At 48.4% G+C, this 22,240-nt stretch overlaps 1 protein-coding gene across 1 annotated transcript in view; it reads right to left on the reverse strand.

Annotated features, from left to right (window-relative positions):
* LOC123935871 (dehydrogenase/reductase SDR family member on chromosome X-like) overlaps nucleotides 1–22,240 on the reverse strand; it is a 116,250-nt gene that overhangs the window by 18,166 nt on the left and 75,844 nt on the right. Inside the window, exons 4-5 of the mRNA XM_045996708.1 lie at nucleotides 17,075–17,176; nucleotides 5,408–5,615 (exon numbers count right to left, since the gene is read on the reverse strand). Coding sequence (XP_045852664.1) covers nucleotides 5,408–5,615; nucleotides 17,075–17,176 — 310 coding nt within the window. The remainder of the gene's footprint in view (nucleotides 1–5,407; nucleotides 5,616–17,074; nucleotides 17,177–22,240) is intronic.

Raw genomic sequence — 22,240 nt, forward strand, 5'->3', positions numbered from 1 at the left:
TGAGCGGCACCTGTTGGCAGACCAAGGACCCCTCATCTCCAGACTCAAGCTTTCCCCGGGTGCCACGGACACGTGCTGGGTCACCCTGATCCACGTCTCCTATTCCAGAGGACTTCAGAAACACAGAGTGGCCAGGAGGGGCTCAGGAAGCCTCGTGAGCAACGAAGGGGCTCCAGGTCTCCGCAGAAGCAGCCCAGGATGTTGCTGACCACATGCACATTTCAGTCCCGAACAAACGTCAGGCGTGGTTGCTGGGGGAACCATCATGGGCACATCAGCGGCCCGTCACGCATCCCAGAACATCGCATAAGTCCTCAAAAGCTTCGGGGTTTCACAAACAGTGATATAACAGGCTGGGAATTCATGCTTACAGATGCACGGATGGATGAGCTCCCCCCAAAATTAAAACCGTTTGGGAAACTCACACCGAAATAGCTATTTTCCCCGCGATGCACACACATGCCTGAACCATCTCTAGGGGTTTGGCTCCAAAGGAAGGTCAGCCTGGAAGAAACGGTTCTGGAGAAGCACAGGGATCTGTCACCTTGGGAACAGTGCATGGGGATCCTTAAGGATTGAACTGTGCCCCCCACAAGGAAGATGTGTTGGAGTCCTGCCTCCAGGATGGCACAATTCGACCCTGCATGGAAAGAGGGTTCTTAGAGAGCCAACTGAGTTCATGTGAGGTCTTTAGGATGGGGCTCTCACCCTGTGACTGGTGAATTTACAAAAAGGGGAATTTGGACACCGACGGGCAGGCGTGGAGGGAACATTACGTGCAGGTGCACAGGGGAAGATGCTGCCGTGAGGATGGACGCAGAGATGGGGGCACGCACGTGGGAAAGTTTGCGGGCCATCCCCAGAACCCCGGAGAGCAGCCCGGAACACATTCTCCCCCAGAGGCTCAGGAAGGAACCAGCCCAGCCCCACCTGGATCTCGGACGTCCAGCCTCCAGCACAGGCAGACAGTAAACCGCTGTGGTTCGAAGCAACCCAGTCTCCGGTCCTTGTTCACAGCCACCCCAGGACACGCATACAGTGAACACGAGCTGTTGCACGAAAGTAAAGTTGCTCGGGGTACAGCCCGAAAATGCATACTTTCCCGAGGATGTAAATTTGCTCCACCTTTGTGCAAAGAGGGGAAGCATATATAGAAAAAGCAAGTCTTCTCCCTTGAATGGGAGCCACTATGCAGCTTTTTAAGATTTTATTTATTTGGGAGAGAAAGCACAAGCAGGGGGGCGGCTGCAGGCAAAGGGGGAGGGAGAAACAGGCTCCGTGCTCCACGGGGATCCTGGGATCGTGACCTGCACCAAAGGCAGATGCTTCATGGCCTGACTCATCCAGGAGCCCCAAGAAGCCAATGTCTTGCAGGGAGAGGAACCCCTGCGGAGGGTGTCTTTGCCCTCTGGAAGGAGACCGCGTGGGGAGCACTGCTGTCTCCAGCGGGGTCTTTGTGGACGAGGCCCCACGATGCACGGACACCCACTCATCAGTTCTACACGGAGGAGCATCTTTGTCAGTGACCCCTAGAGTAGCCATTCCTTGGTCAATGAGGTTCTGCTACCTTTGCACCTGAGAGCACCCCTCGTCCATCCGGAGGACGGGAACCAGGATAGAGCCACTCACCTGTTTTGTGGTGGAGGAGGGTAGACAGCATGGCGCCATGTCCCTCTCTGCCCCGGGCATCACGTGGGCTGAGAGGGGAGGCTCATAGACAAGTAGAGCATGAACTGTCCTCAGCAGAGGGCAATGGGCATCCCCAAGAGTGGTCACCCTTATGCAGGATCAAAGTTGTCAGCGGCAGCTCAGACAAGACTCCACGAGGACCTCTTTGGTCCTGGGTGGCCCATGGCTACAGGAGACTGAGCATCCAGACAAGCCAGAGAGCGGGGCAGATAGTGGGTAGAGCCCACCACGCGATGGTGCCCAGTGGTTGGTCAGACACCACCCTAGACATTGCTGGGAAGGTATTTTCTTAGACGGGATAAACACAGATATCCGTAGATCTGGGGTGAAGCAGGTCACGCGCCATAATGCGGGCGGGCCTCGTCTAATCAGTTGAAGATCCAAAGAGGAATGATGGTGGTCTCCTCCAAAGAAGAAGGAATTTGGCCTCAATACTGTAGCTTGGAAATTCTCCCTGAATTATCAGTGTTTGGGCTCAAGATTGGAACATTAACTCTTAGTTGCCTCTCTAGCCTGCTGGTCTACCCTGCAGGTTTTGGATTTGTTGGTCCCTCCAATCTGGAAGTCAATTCCTTAAATCAGAGCAACCCATCTCTCTCTCTCTCTGTCTCATACAGACATATAAAATACCAATAAATATTTATATATGTGTTTTTAAATTAAATACTTTCACCGCCTTCCACAAAATCAACACCATTTTCTGACAAAGCTATCCATTTCCTCATGAGTCAATTCCACTGATGACAAACAGTTTTCAACAGACTCTGCCCACCTCTTTCCCCGGGGAACTATTCAAGTAGAGGAGCTTTCCCGGCAGAGCCTACCTGAGCACACAGTCCCTCCCATGCGTTAACAGCCCACTTGGATTCTGAAACGCTTTACTACGATATAGTGATTCACGCCTTTGGAAGAACATGAATTTTCAGCCAATCAGACTTGGCAATTATCGCTAATCACCGGTGGCGTTTACATCAGGGGGACGCCAAGGACCGAGTCTTTTCACACAGGAAAGCAGAGCGTTTTAAGCCCAAGTGGTTCTCAAATTTTAACGTGCATCAGAATCTCCTGGACGGTTTGTTAAAAGTCGGGCTGTCCGGCTCCCCACCGCCAGAGTTTGGGCTGAGCAGGTCTGGGGGGGGCGTGTCTCGGGGTCTTTATTACTAGTAAGTTTTTAGGGCATGCAGATGCTGTTGGCCTGGGGACCACATCCAAAAACCTGCATCCTGAGTGGTCTCAATCTCTTTTTTTTCTTCTAAGATTTATTTATTCTAGAGAGAGTGAGAGAGCAGCGGGGAGAGGTAGAGACAGAGGGACAAGCAGACCCCCGCTGAGAGCAAAACCCAATGCAGGGCTCGATGCCACGACCCCGAAATCCTGACCTGAGTTGAAACCAGGAGTTGGATGTGTAACTGATGGAGCCAGCCAGGCACCCCTCGCTGTCTTTTAATAAACATTTATCAAAGAAAGTGATGGAGCTCAGTGCCTGTTCTTTGATTTTTTTGCACACAGAGCTGCAAGGACATTCACACCCACACACGTGCAATCATTCATGCACAAAGCACAGAGGAGAGCCACAGCCGCACTCACATGCCTGCACACGTGTGTCCACGTGCTCACACACACACATACTTGCATGCTGGTGCACGCAGAGACCATCCCTGAGCTCGCTTAGGGCACCACAAAGGAGCAGCCCCTCGGGTGGGGGGGACAGCTGTCCCCCAACCACATGCCTTCGCTCCACCTGCGTCCTCTATACACAAGCTGGTCCTGCAAGGCCGCCCAAGGACCCAAGAGCCTGGCCAGCCCCCTGCCCCAGGCCCTCTTCAGGGAGCCACCTGTCCCCAGGAGTCACAGATACATTCCCTGCCTCCTGCCCCCAAGGGGAAATCCCAGTGAGGGCTCGCCCTGATCCCACAGCCACAAGCACAGAACCCACTCACCCACCTAGGACAAGGTTGGCCACCAGATGGGTAAGAACTCCCTGGGAAGACTCCAGCCCTGCTCTCCTGGCAGCTGGCCAGAACCTGACACCGGGAAGCACCCCAGGGATGCACAGCTTGGCCACCCTCCTTCCACGCTCTGCATGCCCGGGTGCTGAGGGTGCCCACACCAGGGCACGTGCCGGAGGCACTCCTGGAAATCAAGCTCCGCTCGAGCACGCATCTAGGTCCTTCCAACAGGGTGTCTACACCGTGCACAGTGAGGTCAGCACTCATGCAAACATGAACATGTACCCCACTCACACGCAGGGCCTCTTTTATCCCGAAGGAGGAGAGAGCGGGAAACACAGATCGGAACGTGGTGCCTCCCACGCCACCAGGAGTCACCCGGACGCACCACACGGGGTTAGTGGGCTGTATTTACAATTGCAAACAAAGGAGAACGTGTCGTTACTTCTGGTACCCACCGCATGCCCAACTTCTGTCTTTCCTCTTTCTATCAAAGAAAATAAAAAATGAAAAATAACACCACAGAGCTAAGCTGCCCGAGGATAAGATGCATGTGAGTTGATGATGACGGATGTTAAATGTACTTAGTAGGATTATTTCAGGATACACGCAACTAGTGAATCATTACCGTGTACACCTGATACTTCTATAGCAACTATAACATCATGGTACAACATGTATAATGTCACATTATGTGATAATTATAACACTGCAACACAGACAATGTTACACTGTGTAACAATTGTAACAGTACGACATTCTAACATGTATAATGTCACATTATATAGGAATTATAACACTGCAACATACACAATGTTACACTGTGTAATAACTGTAACATTATGGCACTCTAACATATATAATGTTACATTATACAGCAATTATAACATTGCATCATATACAACGTTACATTGTGTAACGACTGTAACATTACGGCATTCTAACATATATAATGTCACATTATATAGCAATTGTAACATTGCAACATACACAATGTTACATTGTGTAAGAATTGTAACATTACGGCATTCTAACATATACAATGTCACATTATATAGCAATTGTAACATTGCATCATACACAATGTTACATTGTGTAAGAATTGTAACATTACGGCATTCTAACATATATAATGTCACACTATATAGCAATTGTAACATTGCATCATATACAATGTTACATTGTGTAACAATTGTAACAATGAAATGCTGTAACATGTATAATGTTACATAGCAATTATAACATAATGTTATAACCTGTTATATAATAATTACAATTATAATATATAATGTATAATAATTACACTATAATGTTATATATGTTACCTAACATTATAGTTATACTATAACATATGTATATTATATAACAAGTATAATTACATTATGTTATAACTTACATTATGTAACAATTACAATTACAACACTATAATGTTATACATACATGTTATGTAACAATTATAGTTCCATATGTATAACATATGTTATATTATGTAGCAATTATAATCGACATTATAATGTTATCACACATATAATGTTATATAACAACTATACTACTGGGATACAAACTTGATTACAGCATTATAGCAATTAAATCTCAATAGAAAAATGCCAAAAACAAAACGTGTTTGGGGACGCAGTCATGAAGAACACTATAAAACGTTGGCATGGGGTTTTTCAATGATTCTGATCACAGACCTGAGTCTACACTGGTGGTTTTGTACTGTTGACGGGTACCCCTGAGCCACTGGACGGCGTGCCGCGAGCACCCACCTGCCCTGAAGGTCGTCCATGTCCAGCTCCGCGATGTAATGCGTGGCCGACGAGACGGTCAGCACCCTCGCGCAGCAGCCTGGAGATCCGGACTCCTTCATGGTGTCCAGGAGGAGGTTGGTGAGCAGGAAGTGGCCCAGGTAGTTCAGCCCAAAATGCTCCTCAAATCCATCCCTGGTTCTCCGCTGAGGGACCATCATCACCCCGGCTGGAACAAACGGGATTTCAGGGAGAGTTAGGATATGAGATGGGGGAGCTGTCCCACAGCCATCCCAGAGACGGGGCCGGGCACCAGCCAGGAGGATGGGTTCTGGTCCTCACTGCCATGTCACCATCCTGGACCTCAGGTTCCTGATGCATCGAATGCACTGGAAGAGGAGTCTGGCCCATATCGGTCCATGTCCTGCAGCAGCTCAGCATGGTTCCCTGGGCATCTGTTGGAAGTCCACGGACGTCTTTGTTTGCCTACGTACCCGTGTGTGTATGGGTGTAGGTGTGTGTTTGCACACCTGTGCCCATGTAACCACAAACACATACAAACATATGTGTTACATGTTTCCAGGCATATTTGGATGCCCGTACTAGATGTATTTATGCAAATATATCCGCGTGTGCGTTGGCGGGTGAAAATGGGCTTCTATTTATAAGTGTGTGAGCAAAGGTATTTGTTGTTGTTTTTTTAACATATAATGTATTATTTACTTCAGGGGTGCTGGTCTGTGACTCATCAATTTTACACACTTCACAGCGCTCACCACAGCACATACCCTTCCCAGTGTCCATTACCCAGCCACCCCATCCCTCTAACCCCCTCCCCTCCAGCAACCCCCAGTTTGTTTTGGGAGATTAAGAGTCATTTATGGTTTGCCTCCCTCACAATCCCATCTTGTTTCATTTATTCTTCTCCTATCCCCCTAACCCCCCATGTTGCTTCTCCACGTCCTCATATCAGGGAGATCATATGATCGTTGTCTTTCTCCGATTGACTTATTCACTAAGCATGATACCCTCTAGTTCCATCCACGTCGTCGCAAATGGACAGATTTCATTTCTGTTGATGGCTGCATAGTATTCCATTGTGTATATATACCACATCTTCTTTATCCATTCATCTGTTGATGGACATCTAGGTTCTTTCCATAGTTTGGCTGCTGTGGACATTGCTGCTATAAACATTGGGCTGCACGTGCCCCTTCGGCTCGCTACATTTGTATCTTTAGGGTAAACACCCAGCAGTGCAGTGAGCAAAGGTGTTTGCATACGCCTCAGTGTTCCCACCTTATGTGCTTGCATATGTATTTCTGGGGAATGCACACTTGTCAATGGCCATTTCGGTGAGACTCTCACAAGTTTCTGGGTCTGTGCGTATTTTGAACTTGCAAATGAATCTGTATTTGTGTACGCCGTGCACGCACACAGGCAAGCCTACTTATTTGTGTGCATTTGTACATGCTTGGATTTGAGGTGTATGCCTCTCTCTGGGTAGATGTATTTGCATCTATGTATCTGTGTGTGTTGATGTGTCTTTTACAGGGACATACAGGTGTATATTTGCAAACGTACATGTGTGTGCGTAGGCATTCCTACATGTAATTCTTTGTGCTTTTCTATACATGAAGACAGTTTTCCCGCTGGATTGCAGGATCCCTCCCTGCACACACAGGGCACAATGCACGCTGCATCACACCCATGCTCACACAGGATGCATTTTGTACATTCAGGGCCCCACACATCCTGCCCCCATGCAAGCTTATCACTTGTGGGGTGCTCAAGGCAAAGGAAATGTCCGGTCCAGGCTGTGGGGTTCCCAGCACTGTATAGTGTTTTGGGTGCAGGAAGGTGGTAAGTCACATTAAAGAGGTAGAAATGAATGGATAAGGAAGATGTGGTCCATATACACGATGGAGTATTATGCCTCCATCAGAAAGGATGAACACCCAACTTTTGCATCAACATGGACGGGACTGGAAGAGATTATGCTGAGTGAAATAAGTCAAGCAGAGAGAGTCAAGTATCATATGGTCCCACTTATTTGTGGAGCATAACAAAGAACATGGAGGACATGGGGAGATGGAGAGGAGAAGGGAGTTGAGGGAAACTGGAAGGGGAGGTGAACCATGAGAGACTGTGGACTCCGAGAAACAAACTGAGGGCTTTGGAGGGGAGAAGCATCGGGGGATGGGTGAGCCTGGTGGTGGGTACTAAGGAGGGCACGCATTGCATGGCGCACGGGGTGTGGTGCATAAACAGTGAATCTTGGAATGTTGAAAAATAAAATAAAATGAAAATAAAAAGGTAGAAATGAGAGCCCATGACTGTGGAGTATAAACAACGCATCTTGAAACACTGAAAAAATAAAATAAAATGAAAAAAAAAAAAGAGGTAGAAATGAGAGCCCATGAACTCTATCGCACACACACCTGCTATGCTAAGTGATTTTTTTTTTTCAACGTCCCTGAATGCCCAGCCCTCTGAAAACACGTCCAACGGATTGAAAATAGATCCCCTGAGCTTACTACTCTAAAACATCCCTTGTGCAGACCTACAGGGAGAAGACCAACATACATCAGGAAACGAAGCCACGTGGGTCTCACACGTCCAATAAAAGGTGTATTTAAGAATATCCATAGTCACTCAACTCAGCTAAGAAAACATTCCCAAAGGGCACCTGGCACCCATGGGTTTAAGCGGATGTGAAGTCTGGCATTTCGAGGACAGGGAAACATCTCCCTGGTGATGCCATTTTCTTGACTATTTTATTCATCGTGAGGAATCCAGAAAAGCAGAGCTCTGTCCATGCCTAGAGGATGACAAGATTCCTAGTTGGGGGAACATGGCTTCTCGTGAACGCTCGGCTTCTACGAGGCTGGCTTAGAGGGAACCCGATCTTGACGCACCTGTAAACGAGCCTCCGGTGTTTTTGATACTTGCTTCCTAGGGAGAGGGACTCTGTGTTCCATCCCTTGGATCTTGGCCCCTCCTTAGCTTTCTGTAATGAGTACAATGTAGCAGCTGTGACATGGCTGGGTCAGGCAGGACGGTGTGGTTCCCACCTCGTTGCTGGGAATGCTGGGGAGAACCGGCTTCACTTAAGAAGACTGGCTGGTGCCTGTGAGACCGCCATACTGGAGAGGACTCATGGAGGTCATCTGGCCAGCCATCCCGCTGAGCCTGCGTGCTGGGCAGCACCCGATTTCCAGCACTGAAGCAAGCCTTCTGGACATCCAGCTTCACATGAGCCGTCAGGTGAGCAGAAGCCCGAGCTCCAACTGCACAGGACACCCAGAGCTAGAACGGCCCAAATTCCTGTGTGCCCCCAAACTGCAAGCAGTAGAAATGTTGATCTTTGAGTCACCAGGACTGGAGGTGGTTTGGAACGCAGCAGTAGCCACTGGACTATCACTGCATGCATAAATGATCCATTCTTGGAATATCACTGCACGTGTACATGATCAATTCCTAGAATACCGGTGCATGCTTAAATTATTAACTCCTTAACTACAAGTGCATCCCCATTTTTATCAACTCTTAGAATATTGGTGCATGCCTAAATGATCCATTCTTGGAACATCATGGCACGCATACATCATTAGCTCCTGGAATAGTAGCGCATGCCCATTACCCATTCCTGGAATATCCCTGTGTGCCTAAATGATCAATTCTTGGAATATCTCTGCACGCATAAATTATCAATTTCCACATCAGAGAGCCCCATCTCATGGGACGAATGGCTGTCACTAAACTCAGCTTTCTAAGTATCCAGATTCATTGGAAAAGACCACACATAATGGATTAGGGGATGTGGGGCTCCACAGGGATTATTCTGAATTTTGGGGTGTTACTCTGCAGCGAGTTCCTAGTTCTGAGTTCCTAGTTCCTCACAGTAACTGTTGTGAGTTACTCCCTTCCTTGCGATGGCCTCTGGGTGCCTGGAAGATGGTAGCAGAGAAAATGGCGAGGGGACTCTGGTTAGCCAATCCTCGGGGCAGGGGCACGGATCTTGGGGCTGAAGCGTTGGACTCATTAGTTTTTTCCAGGGTGCACATGGTCCAGTAGGCGGGAACAGGAGCTGAAGGACAACCCCAGCCACATCTCCTGAAGCCGTACGATATCCAGCTCATTGCATTTCTATTACGGATTATCTACAATAATGTACATGACAAGCAAACGTGGGGCAACGGTTGAGCTGGGGGGAAATGCCAGCATGGATCTTCGTTGGATGCAACTTCTGGTGACAGATCGTGGCACAAATTCACTGACCCAGCCTCTAAGAATGTGACAATAATAATGCTCTGGGCCAAGAGTGAGTTCAAGGTTACTCCAGAAATGGTAAACAGCTTTTGGAGCACATTCTTGGCATTAACAGCATCACTGGGAAAAGTGTGCTTTTAAAGAGCAGCGAGAACATCACTGTCATGCATACGGTCGGTCACCTCTGGGAAATGTCCAATCCGTTCTGGGGCTCATGGAAGTGAAGCGGGAGTTCTCGGCACCACGGAGCCTGCACCCAGAGCCATCCTAATCCTACTCTAACCCATGATTATGTCACATATCGAGAAATCTCCAAGTCCATCTGTATTCTAAAGCAAAAGGTCCCAGACACCTGCCTGTGCAGACCATCATTGATCTCAGATGATAATATGACACTGTTTATTGAATGTCTCCTATGTGCTGAGGAGAAAATTTTTACTGCATCCATGGACCTGCATTTGTGTTTTTGAAAGCTTCCTCTTACGTGAGTGCCCTAGAAGGTTGTCCCTTGACAGTGAGCATTGCTGAGACCTCCGTATCTCCCTTTGCTGGCCGAAAAGTGGGAAAAGGAACAATAAAAGTATCGGCTCATGGATCCATGTGTTTGACTGGGGAGCAGACTTGCGTGTAGAACAAGGTGGTGTTCTTTGTGGAGCAAAACAGTGAAGCAGAAAAGGTATGTCCTAGATACCACACAAAACAGATAATCATATCAAAAAATGGGCAGAAGATATGAACAGACCCTTCTCCGATGAAGACATACAAATGGCTATCAGACACGTGAAAAAATGCTCATCATCACTAGCCATCAGGGAGATTCAAATTAAAACCACATTGAGATACCACCTGACACCAGTTAGAATGGCCAAAATTAGCAAGACAGGAAACAACGTGTGTTGGAGAGGATGTGGAGAAAGGGGAACCCTCTTCCACTGTTGGTGGGAATGCAAGTTAGTGCAGCCACTCTGGAGAACAGTGTGGAGATTCCTGAAGAAATTAAGAATAGAGCTTCCCTATGACCCTGCAATTGCACTGCTGGGTATTTACCCCAAAGATACAGATGTAGTGAAAAGAAGGGCCATCTGTACCCCAATGTTTATTGCACCAATGGCCACGGTCGCCAAACTGTGGAAAGAACCAAGATGCCCTTCAACGGATGAATGGATAAGGAAGATGTGGTCCATATACACAATGGAGTATTATGCCTCCATCAGAAAGGACGAATACCCAACTTTTGTAGCAACATGGACGGGACTGGAAGAGATTATGCTGAGCGAAATAAGTCAAGCAGAGAGAGTCAAATATCATATGGTTTCACTTATTTGTGGAGCATAACAAAGAACAAGGAGGACATGGGGAGACGGAGAGGAGAAGGGAGATGAGGGAAAGTGGAAGGGGAGATGAACCATGAGAGACTATGGACTTGAAAAACCACCAGAGGGTTTTGAAGGGGCGGGAGATGGGAGGTTGGGGAACCAGGTGGTGGATAATAGGGAGGGCACGTATTGCATGGAGCACTGGGTGTGGTGCAAAAACAATGAATACTGTTATGCTGAAAATAAATAAATAAAAGAAAAAAAAAAGGTATGTCCTAATCCTGGGGGAGGAGACCGAGTTGTGTGCCTTACAGAAAACAGGAAAAGCAGAAAGGAGACAGAGAAGACATGGTGGCCCATGGCCAGATGATGGCCTCACTCTACAGTGTGAGGAACACTTCAGAAACGCCACCTTCACTCCAGGGAATGATCGCTACCCCTGCCTTCAGAGCCACTGTCCTTGCCCAAGCTCTGGATTTCGTTGACTTACGCAGTAGTGGCACTCACTAAAACCAAAGACGTCTGGAAGCTGGCGACCATGGTAGTCGGGAAAGGTATAGAAACATGTGGGGGGAGGGGAATAGAACATTCTGGAAGGGAGCAATGAGCGTTTTGATTCTGCCTTTAAAATGTGAACAGGGAAGGGGTTGTCCATGTGCCTTGGAGAAGGACGCTATCGGTCAATTAATGCCTCGGGTTCCAGGCAAGAATAGGTGGCCATGAACCCACAAGGGCACAGGTACTGGGGTTGAGAGCTTAGCGGGTAGTGAACCTACTGTCACACATGGGCCAGTCACAATGTCTAAACTGAAGGCACAGATATGTATGTCCAAAGTAATTCTTCAATGTCAACACAATGGGGAACACATTGGTAAAACCCATGCCCAGGCGCCATATTCCCATTTCCATTTTGGAATAACTTTCCCCATATTGTCGTAAAAGACAAACCTGTCATTCTCCCCACACCCCATGATGATGGTAAGGACCCAATTGTTTACTGAGTATGTTTCTTAAACAGGTAACAGATCTTGATGGAAAAGTACCATGCACTTGGTTCCACCATATGCACGGGACATACCAAGGACACCTGCAAGCAGGTGCTTTTCAACATGCAACTCTTGGAAGAGCCTTTCAGTGACATGCTTCTGGGGCATTTGGGTAACTGGAAAGCCACTGTTTTTCTCAGCCCACTTCCTAGAAGCTCATGAAGGGCATTTGGAGGAACAAAGTTGTCCCATGCAGGAGATGCAATGCATGTCCACAGCCTTCAGCCTACTCTTCGGGCAGATCCGGGATCACGGTAAATCACGTCAGGCGGCGCTGCAAACACCCACCACCAGAAGAACATCCAACTGCCTTCTGTTCTAGGAAACCCATCACACGGCAGCAAACAGAGAGGGAGACACGTTGGAAAACAAGCAGAAGGCATCGATGAGATGTGGTCTACACCCACTGGGATCCAACAATCCATTGATGCATGCATGTGCGCTAGTGATTCACCAGCTTCCGTGTTCCTGGAAGGGAGACCAGATGACGGCAGAGCCTGTTTTGCCCAGGGAACGCCAAGTGCATATATAGGAAAACTGCTCAGGCGTCTGCTCGCCCAGAAACGGGTACCATGTTCCTCCTCGCTCAACTGCTCTGTGGTCTTCTACAGGCGCAGACGCCATCAGTATGCACCTGGCGGGAATCGTTTCCTTCTCAGGGTTATTTTATTTCTCAAGGGTTACCACTGCCATATTTATTTTTTAGTAATTCTTGACGTTGGGAAATGCATCCATTAGAGGTACGGGAAGAAGTCCTACAGGGATAACACATCAATTCCGTGCAGTTATTTCAAAACTATCTGTGATCAGGTGTGGGGATGGGAGATTGGATAAATGAAACTTTGATGTGAATAGACTATAAATTCTGAGCTGGCTCTGCAAGAGATACACTATCGATTCTTCTTGTGTTGGATAAATTCTCAGCTTGGATCCCGAGCTTCCAGAAAGAGGCCGTCTGGTTCTATTTTCATCGCACAAGCAAATGCAAACACCCTTTCCCTTCTGAAGTACTTAACATCTACAACATCTTGATCGCTCTCATCGTTTCTTTTAAAAAAAGGTTTTGTTTATCTAGCAGAGCACAAGAAGGGGGAGCAGCAGAGGGAGAGGGAGAAGCAGGCTCCTTGCTGAGTGGGGAGCCCGATACGGGACTGGATCCCAGGACTCTGGGATCCTGACCTGAGCCAAAGGCAGATGCTTGACTGACTGAGCCATCTAGGTGCCTCAATCAGTCTTATTTTAATAATTAAAAATGAGAGAGAGAGAGAGAGAGAGAGAGAAGAAAAGCACAAATTCCAGCTCCTCCTGGACCTTGGGAGTCCCTTTGTGGAATGCAGTGGGGCTGTATTCCAGGAGATGGAACACATGTGGTCCCGGGAACCCACATCCTTTCAACCAGTCGCCTTGGCGGGAGGAAGTAAATATCACAGAGGAGGGTCTCGGACAAATAGTTTTGGGAAATTCTGCAACCCCCCTTGAACACCAACCATGCCATGGCTAGGGTCCTCTTCTGAGAAGGCCTGTGGTTGGAACACTCATTTGCATCTGCTGACTCCTCCAAATATCTCCAAAAAGTCTTGACTCAGAATTCCCACCACACACAGCAAGGAGGAATGCTCATGCACAAACCAAGGAGAGCGACACACGAGAAATGCCTTCTCTTCCTATAAATCAAGGTAATTTTGGGCGTACTGGGCTGGAGATGAATCCATTTGCAATCCTGACTGCACAGCCCTTGCCACCCCACTGGGCCCAGGGCCATTTGTCCCTGTGGCCTTCCTCCCATCCTGGGTTCCATGGGATGCCACTTCAGAAGCCTGGGGCTTTCCAGACAGATCATGTTTGAGATGGCGTCTTTTCTTTCATTTTCACTACCCTGTTGTCATACTGCAAGTGGTACTTTCTGGGGTGGGTTGAAGAACTCAATGATTACTTGCGGAGTATCTGTCTCCTTTGCTAGAGAATGGCTTCCATGAGGTCAAGGGTGCTCGTTTATGACTGTATTGTTGCTGCCTGAGAAGTACTGAGCTCACATAAGGTGGGTGTGGTGGGCTGAATGATGACCACTTCCCCACAAAGACGCCCACATCCTGAATCCCCATGTGAGAGACAGAAGAATGTCCCCAGGGATGTCCACATCCTGGTCCCCATGTGGGAGACAGAAGAATGTCCCCAGGGATGTCCACATCCTGGTCCCCATGTGGGAGACAGAAGAATGTCCCCAGGGATGTCCACATCCTGGTCCCCATGTGGAGGCAGAAGAATGTCTCCAAGGATGTCCAAATCCTGATCTCCATGTAGCAAACAGAGAAATGCCCATGTCTCGAACCCCATGTGGCAGTCAGAATAATGTCCCCACAGACATCCACATCCTGGTCTCCACGTGGGGGACAGAAGAATGTCCCCAGAACCATCCACGTCCTCATACCCACAGAGTGGAGAGAATAATGTCCCCACAGATGTCCATGTCCTGGCCCCCATGAGTGAGACAGAATAATGTCCCCACCAACATCCAGGTCCTGGTCCCCACATAGTGAAGAGAATAATGTCCCCACCAACATCTATGACTTGATCCCTGGCTGGGAGACAGAATCATGTCCCTACAGACATCCATGTCCTGGTCCATGTATGGCAGATGGCATCCCCAAACACGTGTGCATCCCATGTCCAGCATGGTGGACACAATAACTTCCCCAACGATGTCCACATCGTGATCTGCAGAGCCTGTGAATATGTGTCCTTAGGTGGATAAAGGGATGTTGCCAATGGGATTGGATTAGGGACACCGTGCTGAGGATGCTTCTGGATGACCCCAGTGGTCCAGGGTCACCACGAGTGTCCTCACAAGAGGGAGACAGGAGGCTCAGAGTCAGAGAAGGTATGTGTGGACAGAAGTAAACATCACAGAGAGACAGAGAGAGCTGCTGATGCTACTCCAGTGGGTGTGGGAAGCAGCCATGAGCTTCTAGGGTGCTAGCCTCTAGAAGCTGGGAAAGGCAAGTCCATGCAAGAGAAATCAAGGAAATTTCAAGGAGAATCATGGGATTTTTCCTTTAAGGCCAGTGCCGTCGGGGGCTCAGGGTTTCCATAGTGCACGTGTTGGGTCTCCATGCATCTGGGGCAGGGAGAAGCCATGGTAGGTCCTGAGCACAGAGGAAGGTGTGTGGGGAGGAAAGTCTGGGGGTATGTGAAGCCAACGTATGGATGGGATTCCCTAGAGGGAAAACAGACATGGCGTACAGAGGGTCCAGCCTCCCTGGATCCACCTTCAAACTGTGTCCCCGTCTCCAGAGAAATGTTAGACGAACCAGGCATGCTTGGTTTACCATCTGCAGAGAAGAACAGGGACCGTGTTAGGACCACTGGGGTCATCTTGAAAGTGAAGGGCAGAGAGTGAACCATGGGGCATCCGCCGATGACCCCTGTCATGCATGGACAGGTCTATAAAATCTCCCAAATTCTGGACAAGCTCACCACGGCACTTTCGTCCTGCTGCTGATCAACTGCTCCAGGATGACGAGCTCTAGTCCCTAATCGCTGAGGGTGTTACATGGACTGAGGAAAGAAGATGTGCACTTGGACCGGATCCCCCACAGTCCTGCCAGCTCGTGTCTACACTGGGCGATTCATAATATTCTAATTCTCAACATTTATAATAGTGAGGAATGCCCTGACCCAGGAAGCTCCCACCAAGACGGAGGGATCCCAAATCACTGATTTCTGCAAATAAATTAAAGGTGCACCCATTTCGGGAAACCTTGAAAAATACCAAGAAAGGTCCATGAGGAAAGGAAAATTAAAATCATCCCAAGCCTTCCGACGATCACCACCAGCACTAATAACACACACGTAGTGTCCTTTCTAGGCTAAGCAGGTAGGACTGGTGTTAGCTGTAACTTTGTCCGGCACCCGCCCATCACGTTAAAACACGTGAAGACAAAGAGAAAGAAGATAAAGAGACGGCAATCGAATCCTGGAAGCCAGAATCAGATGGACTAGTATGGTGTAGCCTTACTACGTAGACTTATGCTCCCGCTTCCCCGCAAATTATGTCCACATCATCATTCTCGTGATTTCTTACTAGGGTAACTTCCCTGGCAAAAGGACTTTGGAGAAGAGAGCCAATTACATCTCTTTAGTTGGGGAAATCCGCCTGGATTATCCAAGTGCACTCAGCAGAATCACAGGGGTCCAATGGTAATGTTCTCCCTGCCATGCAACAGATGAATAATTTAGCAAATGTTTTACGTATTTTGGAATGAAGGTGTTGTGGTTTGACTGATGGCTATTCCTTTCACCCTATTAATATTACCATTTCTCTCCTCTACACACGACCAGCCGGTCTCCAAGTCTCAAAGGGATGTGTGATGTTCTACCAACACCAGTGTGTCTCCACCACACTTCCAACAGTTTCCATGTTCTACATGGATTCAGTCTGGACACGTTCATGGCACTGCCTCCTCACTGTGGAGGGTTTGGATGAACCTCTACGATATCTCTTGAGTGTAGCAGGGGAAGAGAGGAATGTCTTGGGCACCAAGATGGGTCCAAGAGGCCCTTAAGAGCTGAGCGTGGCTGAAAGAAGGGAACAGGGTCTAGGTTGGAAGATGGACAGGTGGGCACGGTGAAGTCAGGGGAAGAGGAGATGTGGACTCCACATGTCCATTTGAGGAGCTGCAGGGAAGACGTCAAGAGACAGTTGGGCATAGAGCCCACATACTGATGACCTCCATGGGGACATGCTGAGGACTTCATGTGGTAACACTTGTGAAAATGCCCAACCCTTACACATCCATGACACACCTTCCTTATTAGCTCACAAGGGCCATCGAAAATACCGACTTCATACAACGTATTATCAGGCTTACCATCATTTCAAATCAATTATGCCCCTGACGAAAGCCATACGCAACAGTGAAGCCAAGCCTCGGTGACCACAGCACATAGACTCCCGAATTCCCATGGAAATCCTGCTTTCCCAGAGAACGTCTATCCCGGGACAGTTGGTGTGCGTGTCTGCATAGAGTTCAGCTCTGCATTTCCCCAGGACTCACCGTTGTTGACCAGGACGTGGAGAGGGATTTTCTTCTTCTTAAACGTCTGGACAAACTTCCGGATGGACTTCAGAGACGCCAGATCGCAATATAAAAACTCCACTGCGAAAGGACAGAAACACCGGATTATCTTCCGACCAACAACAGAACCTACAACGTTTCTAAATAAGTTAAGTTCCATCCCACTAGGAGAGGGACACCGGATTTTAAAGACAAAGGTACCATGCAGGAAACACACCCTAAGAAGACACTACATGAGTCACGCCCTTGATGATACACTCTCCTTGAGTGTGGATGGGACCTGTGACTTGCTTCTTGTCAACAGAGTAAGGGCAAAAATTGGAATGTCAGTTCTTTGAGTAGGCTCCATTATATGGCAAGGATGATGGGACGTCACTCCCAGGACTGCATTTCCTTAGGTAAATCCCCTCTCGCCAAGGCTGGTAGAGAGAGATTTTCGGGCTGGTTTTAATGAAGTAAGCTGCCATGTTGTGAGGCTCCATGGGTCAAAATCCTTCCAGTGGCTCTGGGGAGCTGAGAGCAGCCCCTGGCCAAAATCAGCAGGAAGGTCAGAGCCTCAGACCTACAACCTCAAGGAGCTTCATTCATCAAACAAACAACTGAATGAGTTTGGAAAGGCATTCTGAGCTCCAGCGAGGAACTCAGAGCACCAACAGTTTGCAGCTGACATCAGTCTGCAGGGTCATCCTCTGGCATGACGGTCTTTGCACGGGGACATCACTTTGGGTCTCTGGGACCAGCTCTGGGGAACATGCTCTCTTGGATATTAGTTGCAAGACCCCAGAACAGGGGGGAACGCAGCTCCTCTGCCCAAGAACCAGTGGCACACAGCCCGGGTGCGAGACATGTCTTCACGGTTTTGTGGTTTTGCGCTTCTCATAAAACACTTTAAATATCACAACACGGAGGGAGGGGAGCCTGGGTGGCTCAGTCAGGTAAGCATCCCACTCGGTTTTGAGCCTTGTGGGGCTCTGCAGTCAGCAGGGAGCCTGCTTGAGACTCTCTCTTTCCCTCCCTTTCCCTCTGGCACTCTCCTCCTCCTGCTTGCTCGCTCCCCCCCCCCAAAATAAATAAATAAGTAAAACAGTAATCACAACACAGGAGAGCCAGCCACAAGCACTAGATTGGGAGGGTACATATTCTGGAACATGTATAGTTGCTTTCACTTGGAAGGGACATTTTAAGATAATCTACAGTTCCCAGCTTCTTCTGTGTGAAGAACAAAGCAGATATGTGCCAAGTCGCATGACCACTGAGGACGAGGAAGGACCTGTTTTCAGTATTTTCTCTAAAGAAATACGGTGGGAGTTGGGGAGGGCAGGCTTCTGGATCAAAGCCCCTCCAAGTGAGATCTACAGATGGGTTCCATCCTGGGAAGTGTTTGTTACCAGTCTGCCGTAAGACACAGCCCAACATTGAGAACAGTGTTTAGAAAATTAAAAAAAAAAAAAATCGAGAGTCATTTTATGTTTGCTGAATTCAATGATTTAAAAAAAGCAAAATTGGAGTCTCCGTTTTGCGTGCTTTTAAATTTTATTTTTCTAGTAATTCCTGTCTGCCCCATCTACATCGGTATCAATCTGTGACAGATTTGGGAAAGGGGTTTTGCCGCAGATGGTTTGGAAGCATTGCTCTAGAACATAGTACCATCTGGATAGGCATTCCTGAGACACCATTCAAATTCTCCCCCAACATATTCATGAGGATATAAATTTTTTTTTTTTTTAAGGGGGAAATCTACACTACTTCCAGTAACTAGAATGGATGATAACAGGGTTGGTAGACACACAAGCTCAGCTTCCAGGATGGGAGCAATGTTGCCGCATCTTTGTAAAGTCAGAGATAATTTTTCTTTGATCCCTGAAGGAAAGGGTTCCTAACCAGCCAGAAACAGGAGAGCCACCTTTCCACTTTGAGATCATTACCTTGTGAGGCAGCCAAAGGGCTTGGCTCCATGGTTTCCAGCAACACCTGCTTTCCTACCTTAATTCAGGAACTACTCCCCTCCCACTATTAGTGCTACAGGATATCACCAGCAGGAAGGAGAAGGATCACGTGGTGCAAGGGGCTGACATTGCATATGCAATCTGAGCCCATAAATCAAGCCCCACCATCGTGGAGGACAGAGCGGTCACTGCAAACTAGAACTTATCACAGGGTCCATCCCTGACAACAGGAACTATAAGACACGTTGCAGAGCGTGGGTACCACCCCTGCTGAGCAGAAGCACCAGGACCAAGCTCAGACAAGACAAAGGAAGTCACATTTCTTAGGAGCTCGGCTGGCACCCCTACCTAAAATCTGCATTTTTTCCCACCACTCAAGGCCCACAATGTGCATTGGGTTAGGGGTCTTTGATCCAGCAGGGCACGTGGGAGCTGGAGGTGGGGGAAGGAGACATGGGTGGCGTTTTCCATTCTACCTGGAATGCCATCAATGGTACCTCCCACTTGTGTTCAATTAATTGGCCATTAATTAATTAATTAATTGGAATTAATTGGCCAATTTAATTACAGAATGGAAGACTTCCACGTACTTCTCAGGGGGCAAGAAGTACCGTATCTGCGAAACATGACTGGAAAATGTGAGGTATACCAATCGTCCATGGAGACAGAATGGAAGACCCAGGAAGGAGGCATGAGTCCTGAGACACTGGTCCTGATTGAAAACCAATATGGTGGCCTCCCACAGGTGGCAGCGAGTGGGGGGGAAGGTGAATTCTTCTATATGTTGATTATAGTTTTAAGAAGTGAGGATTAGGAATAAAAAGATCAAAAGTTATCAAACAAGCAAACGCAATGGGGAGGTTGACCTCATTCGTACAAAGTAGGGATAACTCAAGACTAAAACATGAATGGGACACAAAGACTTAATAGGTAGGGACTCAATGGTCGACCAATATGATGTCCTCTGGTAACACTGGGCTGTTTCCTCTTCTTCACAGCAGCATAATATCCAGCTGCATTTCTTAAGAACTCTTGCATATGCAGGGAGAGACACCAAGAATCCCAATTCTTACAGAAGGATTAGTGCGGGTCCATTTTTGAACATCTGACAGACCAACAGACAAGAAGAGGAACAAGGACCCAGAGAAGGCTGTGATTAGGACACTTGGCAACGCTGAAGAATGCAAATTTACAAAACAGGGACGGGTCTTTTGTAATGAGGAAGATTTTATAATTATGGGTTCCTAATTCTCTCCATATTAATATGTGAAGTTGATAACAAAAAGATGAAAATTTCAGGGACATGAATACTTTTCTGTGAAAATACCGATTATTATAGCCTAATCAAGGCAATTAGGAGTAATCAGAACGAGGAATATGACAGCAATAGAAAAATGACAAAAAGAACGGCATCCGGGAAAGAGGGGAGCGTGGCTGACGGTGTTTCAGCAAATTCTCTCATACTTTGAAAGAACAGACAATCGCACCTTTACCGACAGACTCCAGACAGAGGCACGGAAGTGTGGAGCTATTTCGTTTGATGACGTTTGCGTTGTCGTGATACAAAAATCTGCAAAGACGCAACACCAGAAGGGGACGACTCGGAATCTGGAAAGCACCTGACCCCGCGGGTGACATCTGTATCCACAGATGAAAAAGTCACAAACACAAACGTAAATTAAAAACCCTTGGGGATGATCAAAAGTGAGTGTGTCTAACAGGAGGGAAAAAAGCAGAAGATCATTTCCAAAGAGGATTCCCGGCAGGAAAATCCTCCTAGAACTGCCCGTAACCGCTCCCCCTCGCGATGGAATGGGGTGAGTTTAGGAACAACATGCTCCCTGAAAGGCAGAGAGGCATGGTTTGGGGGAAAGGGACGTCAAGAGGAGGACTGACAGCTCTCAGCCTTGTCCCAACAGCAAACATGTCTGTCTCCTGTGCCCAGGGTCGGCCGGTGCTGGGAAACTCTGTCCTGCTCCCTGGTGGGGAACAGAAACTCTGTCTGCAAACGGGGCGTGGGGCACACCTGTGCCTGTGTGCGGGGGTGGGGGGGGTCAGCCAGAGCCATCCCGGGACCCAACACCACATTCAGGGGTTGCCACCTGCTGGACCCGCTTAGGGCAAACCCCAGGGCAGGGGTGGGGGGCAGTTGTCGAAGAAACAGAGACCCACAAAGTGCCGGGGTCTGCCCAGGAGGAGGAGAGTGTCCTAAGCACTCCCTGCCCCCCCCCCACATTGCTCTGTTTCTCTGAAGAAAGTAAATTTGAAGCAGATGTGGCAGCAGCTGTCTAGACTCGTCCTGTGCTCGTCTGCTGAGACCTGAAATCCCGCCCTCTAGGTCCGCAGCACACGCAAGCCTGTCCCCGAAAGTGTCTGTGACGGGGGGCAGGGGAGTGCTGGGCAAGAGATGGAGAGACCAAGGCAGAGACAGGGAGATAGGGAAAGACCACTCAGAGGGTCTGAGAGACAGAGAGACACAGAGATACAGTGCAGAGAAATAGTCAGAGACAGACAGACACAGAGAAACAGGGATGCAGAGAAATAGAACAGAGATAAACAGCAACAGAGAGACACAGGGAGACAAACAGAGAGACAGAAGGAGACAGAGACAGGCACAGAGAGGAAGACAGAGACAAAGGGAAACAGAGACCGCAGAAGACCGAGACAGGGAAACAGAGAGGGAGACAACAACAGAAAGACCATCAGAAAGAGGCAGACACAGAGACAGAGATACAGACAGACAGACACACAGAGACACAGATAGACACAGATGCACAGAGACAGAGATATAGTCAGAGACAGTCACAGACAGAGACAAAGAGAAAGAGGAAGGCAGACAGCCAGAGAGGCAGAGCTCCCTAGCAGGGAGGGAGCAAAGTGGATGAAGAAAGGAGCATTTTCACGTCCCTCTGCTGGCTCTGAGGCCCCACTCCAGGGCTGAATGCTGGGGCTGTATTTCGGGGGGAGGGGCTGTACAGGGAGAGAAGGTCCCCAGAGAAGCAGGCTGTACTGACACCATCCGGGCAGAGAACGGCATCAGGCCTCAGGCATCTGTCTGGAGTGAGGCTTATGCTCTTAACCAGATGCCCGTCCCAGAGCCCAGGACCCTTCAAGACACTGGGGTCCCACACTGGGGTCCCAGACAGCAGCTCGGACAGTATGTGTCTCTACATGGCACACCACATTCCCTCTCTTTCCG

This window comes from Meles meles, chromosome Y (genome assembly GCF_922984935.1).
Source record: "Meles meles chromosome Y, mMelMel3.1 paternal haplotype, whole genome shotgun sequence".
Lineage (NCBI taxonomy): Eukaryota > Metazoa > Chordata > Mammalia > Carnivora > Mustelidae > Meles > Meles meles.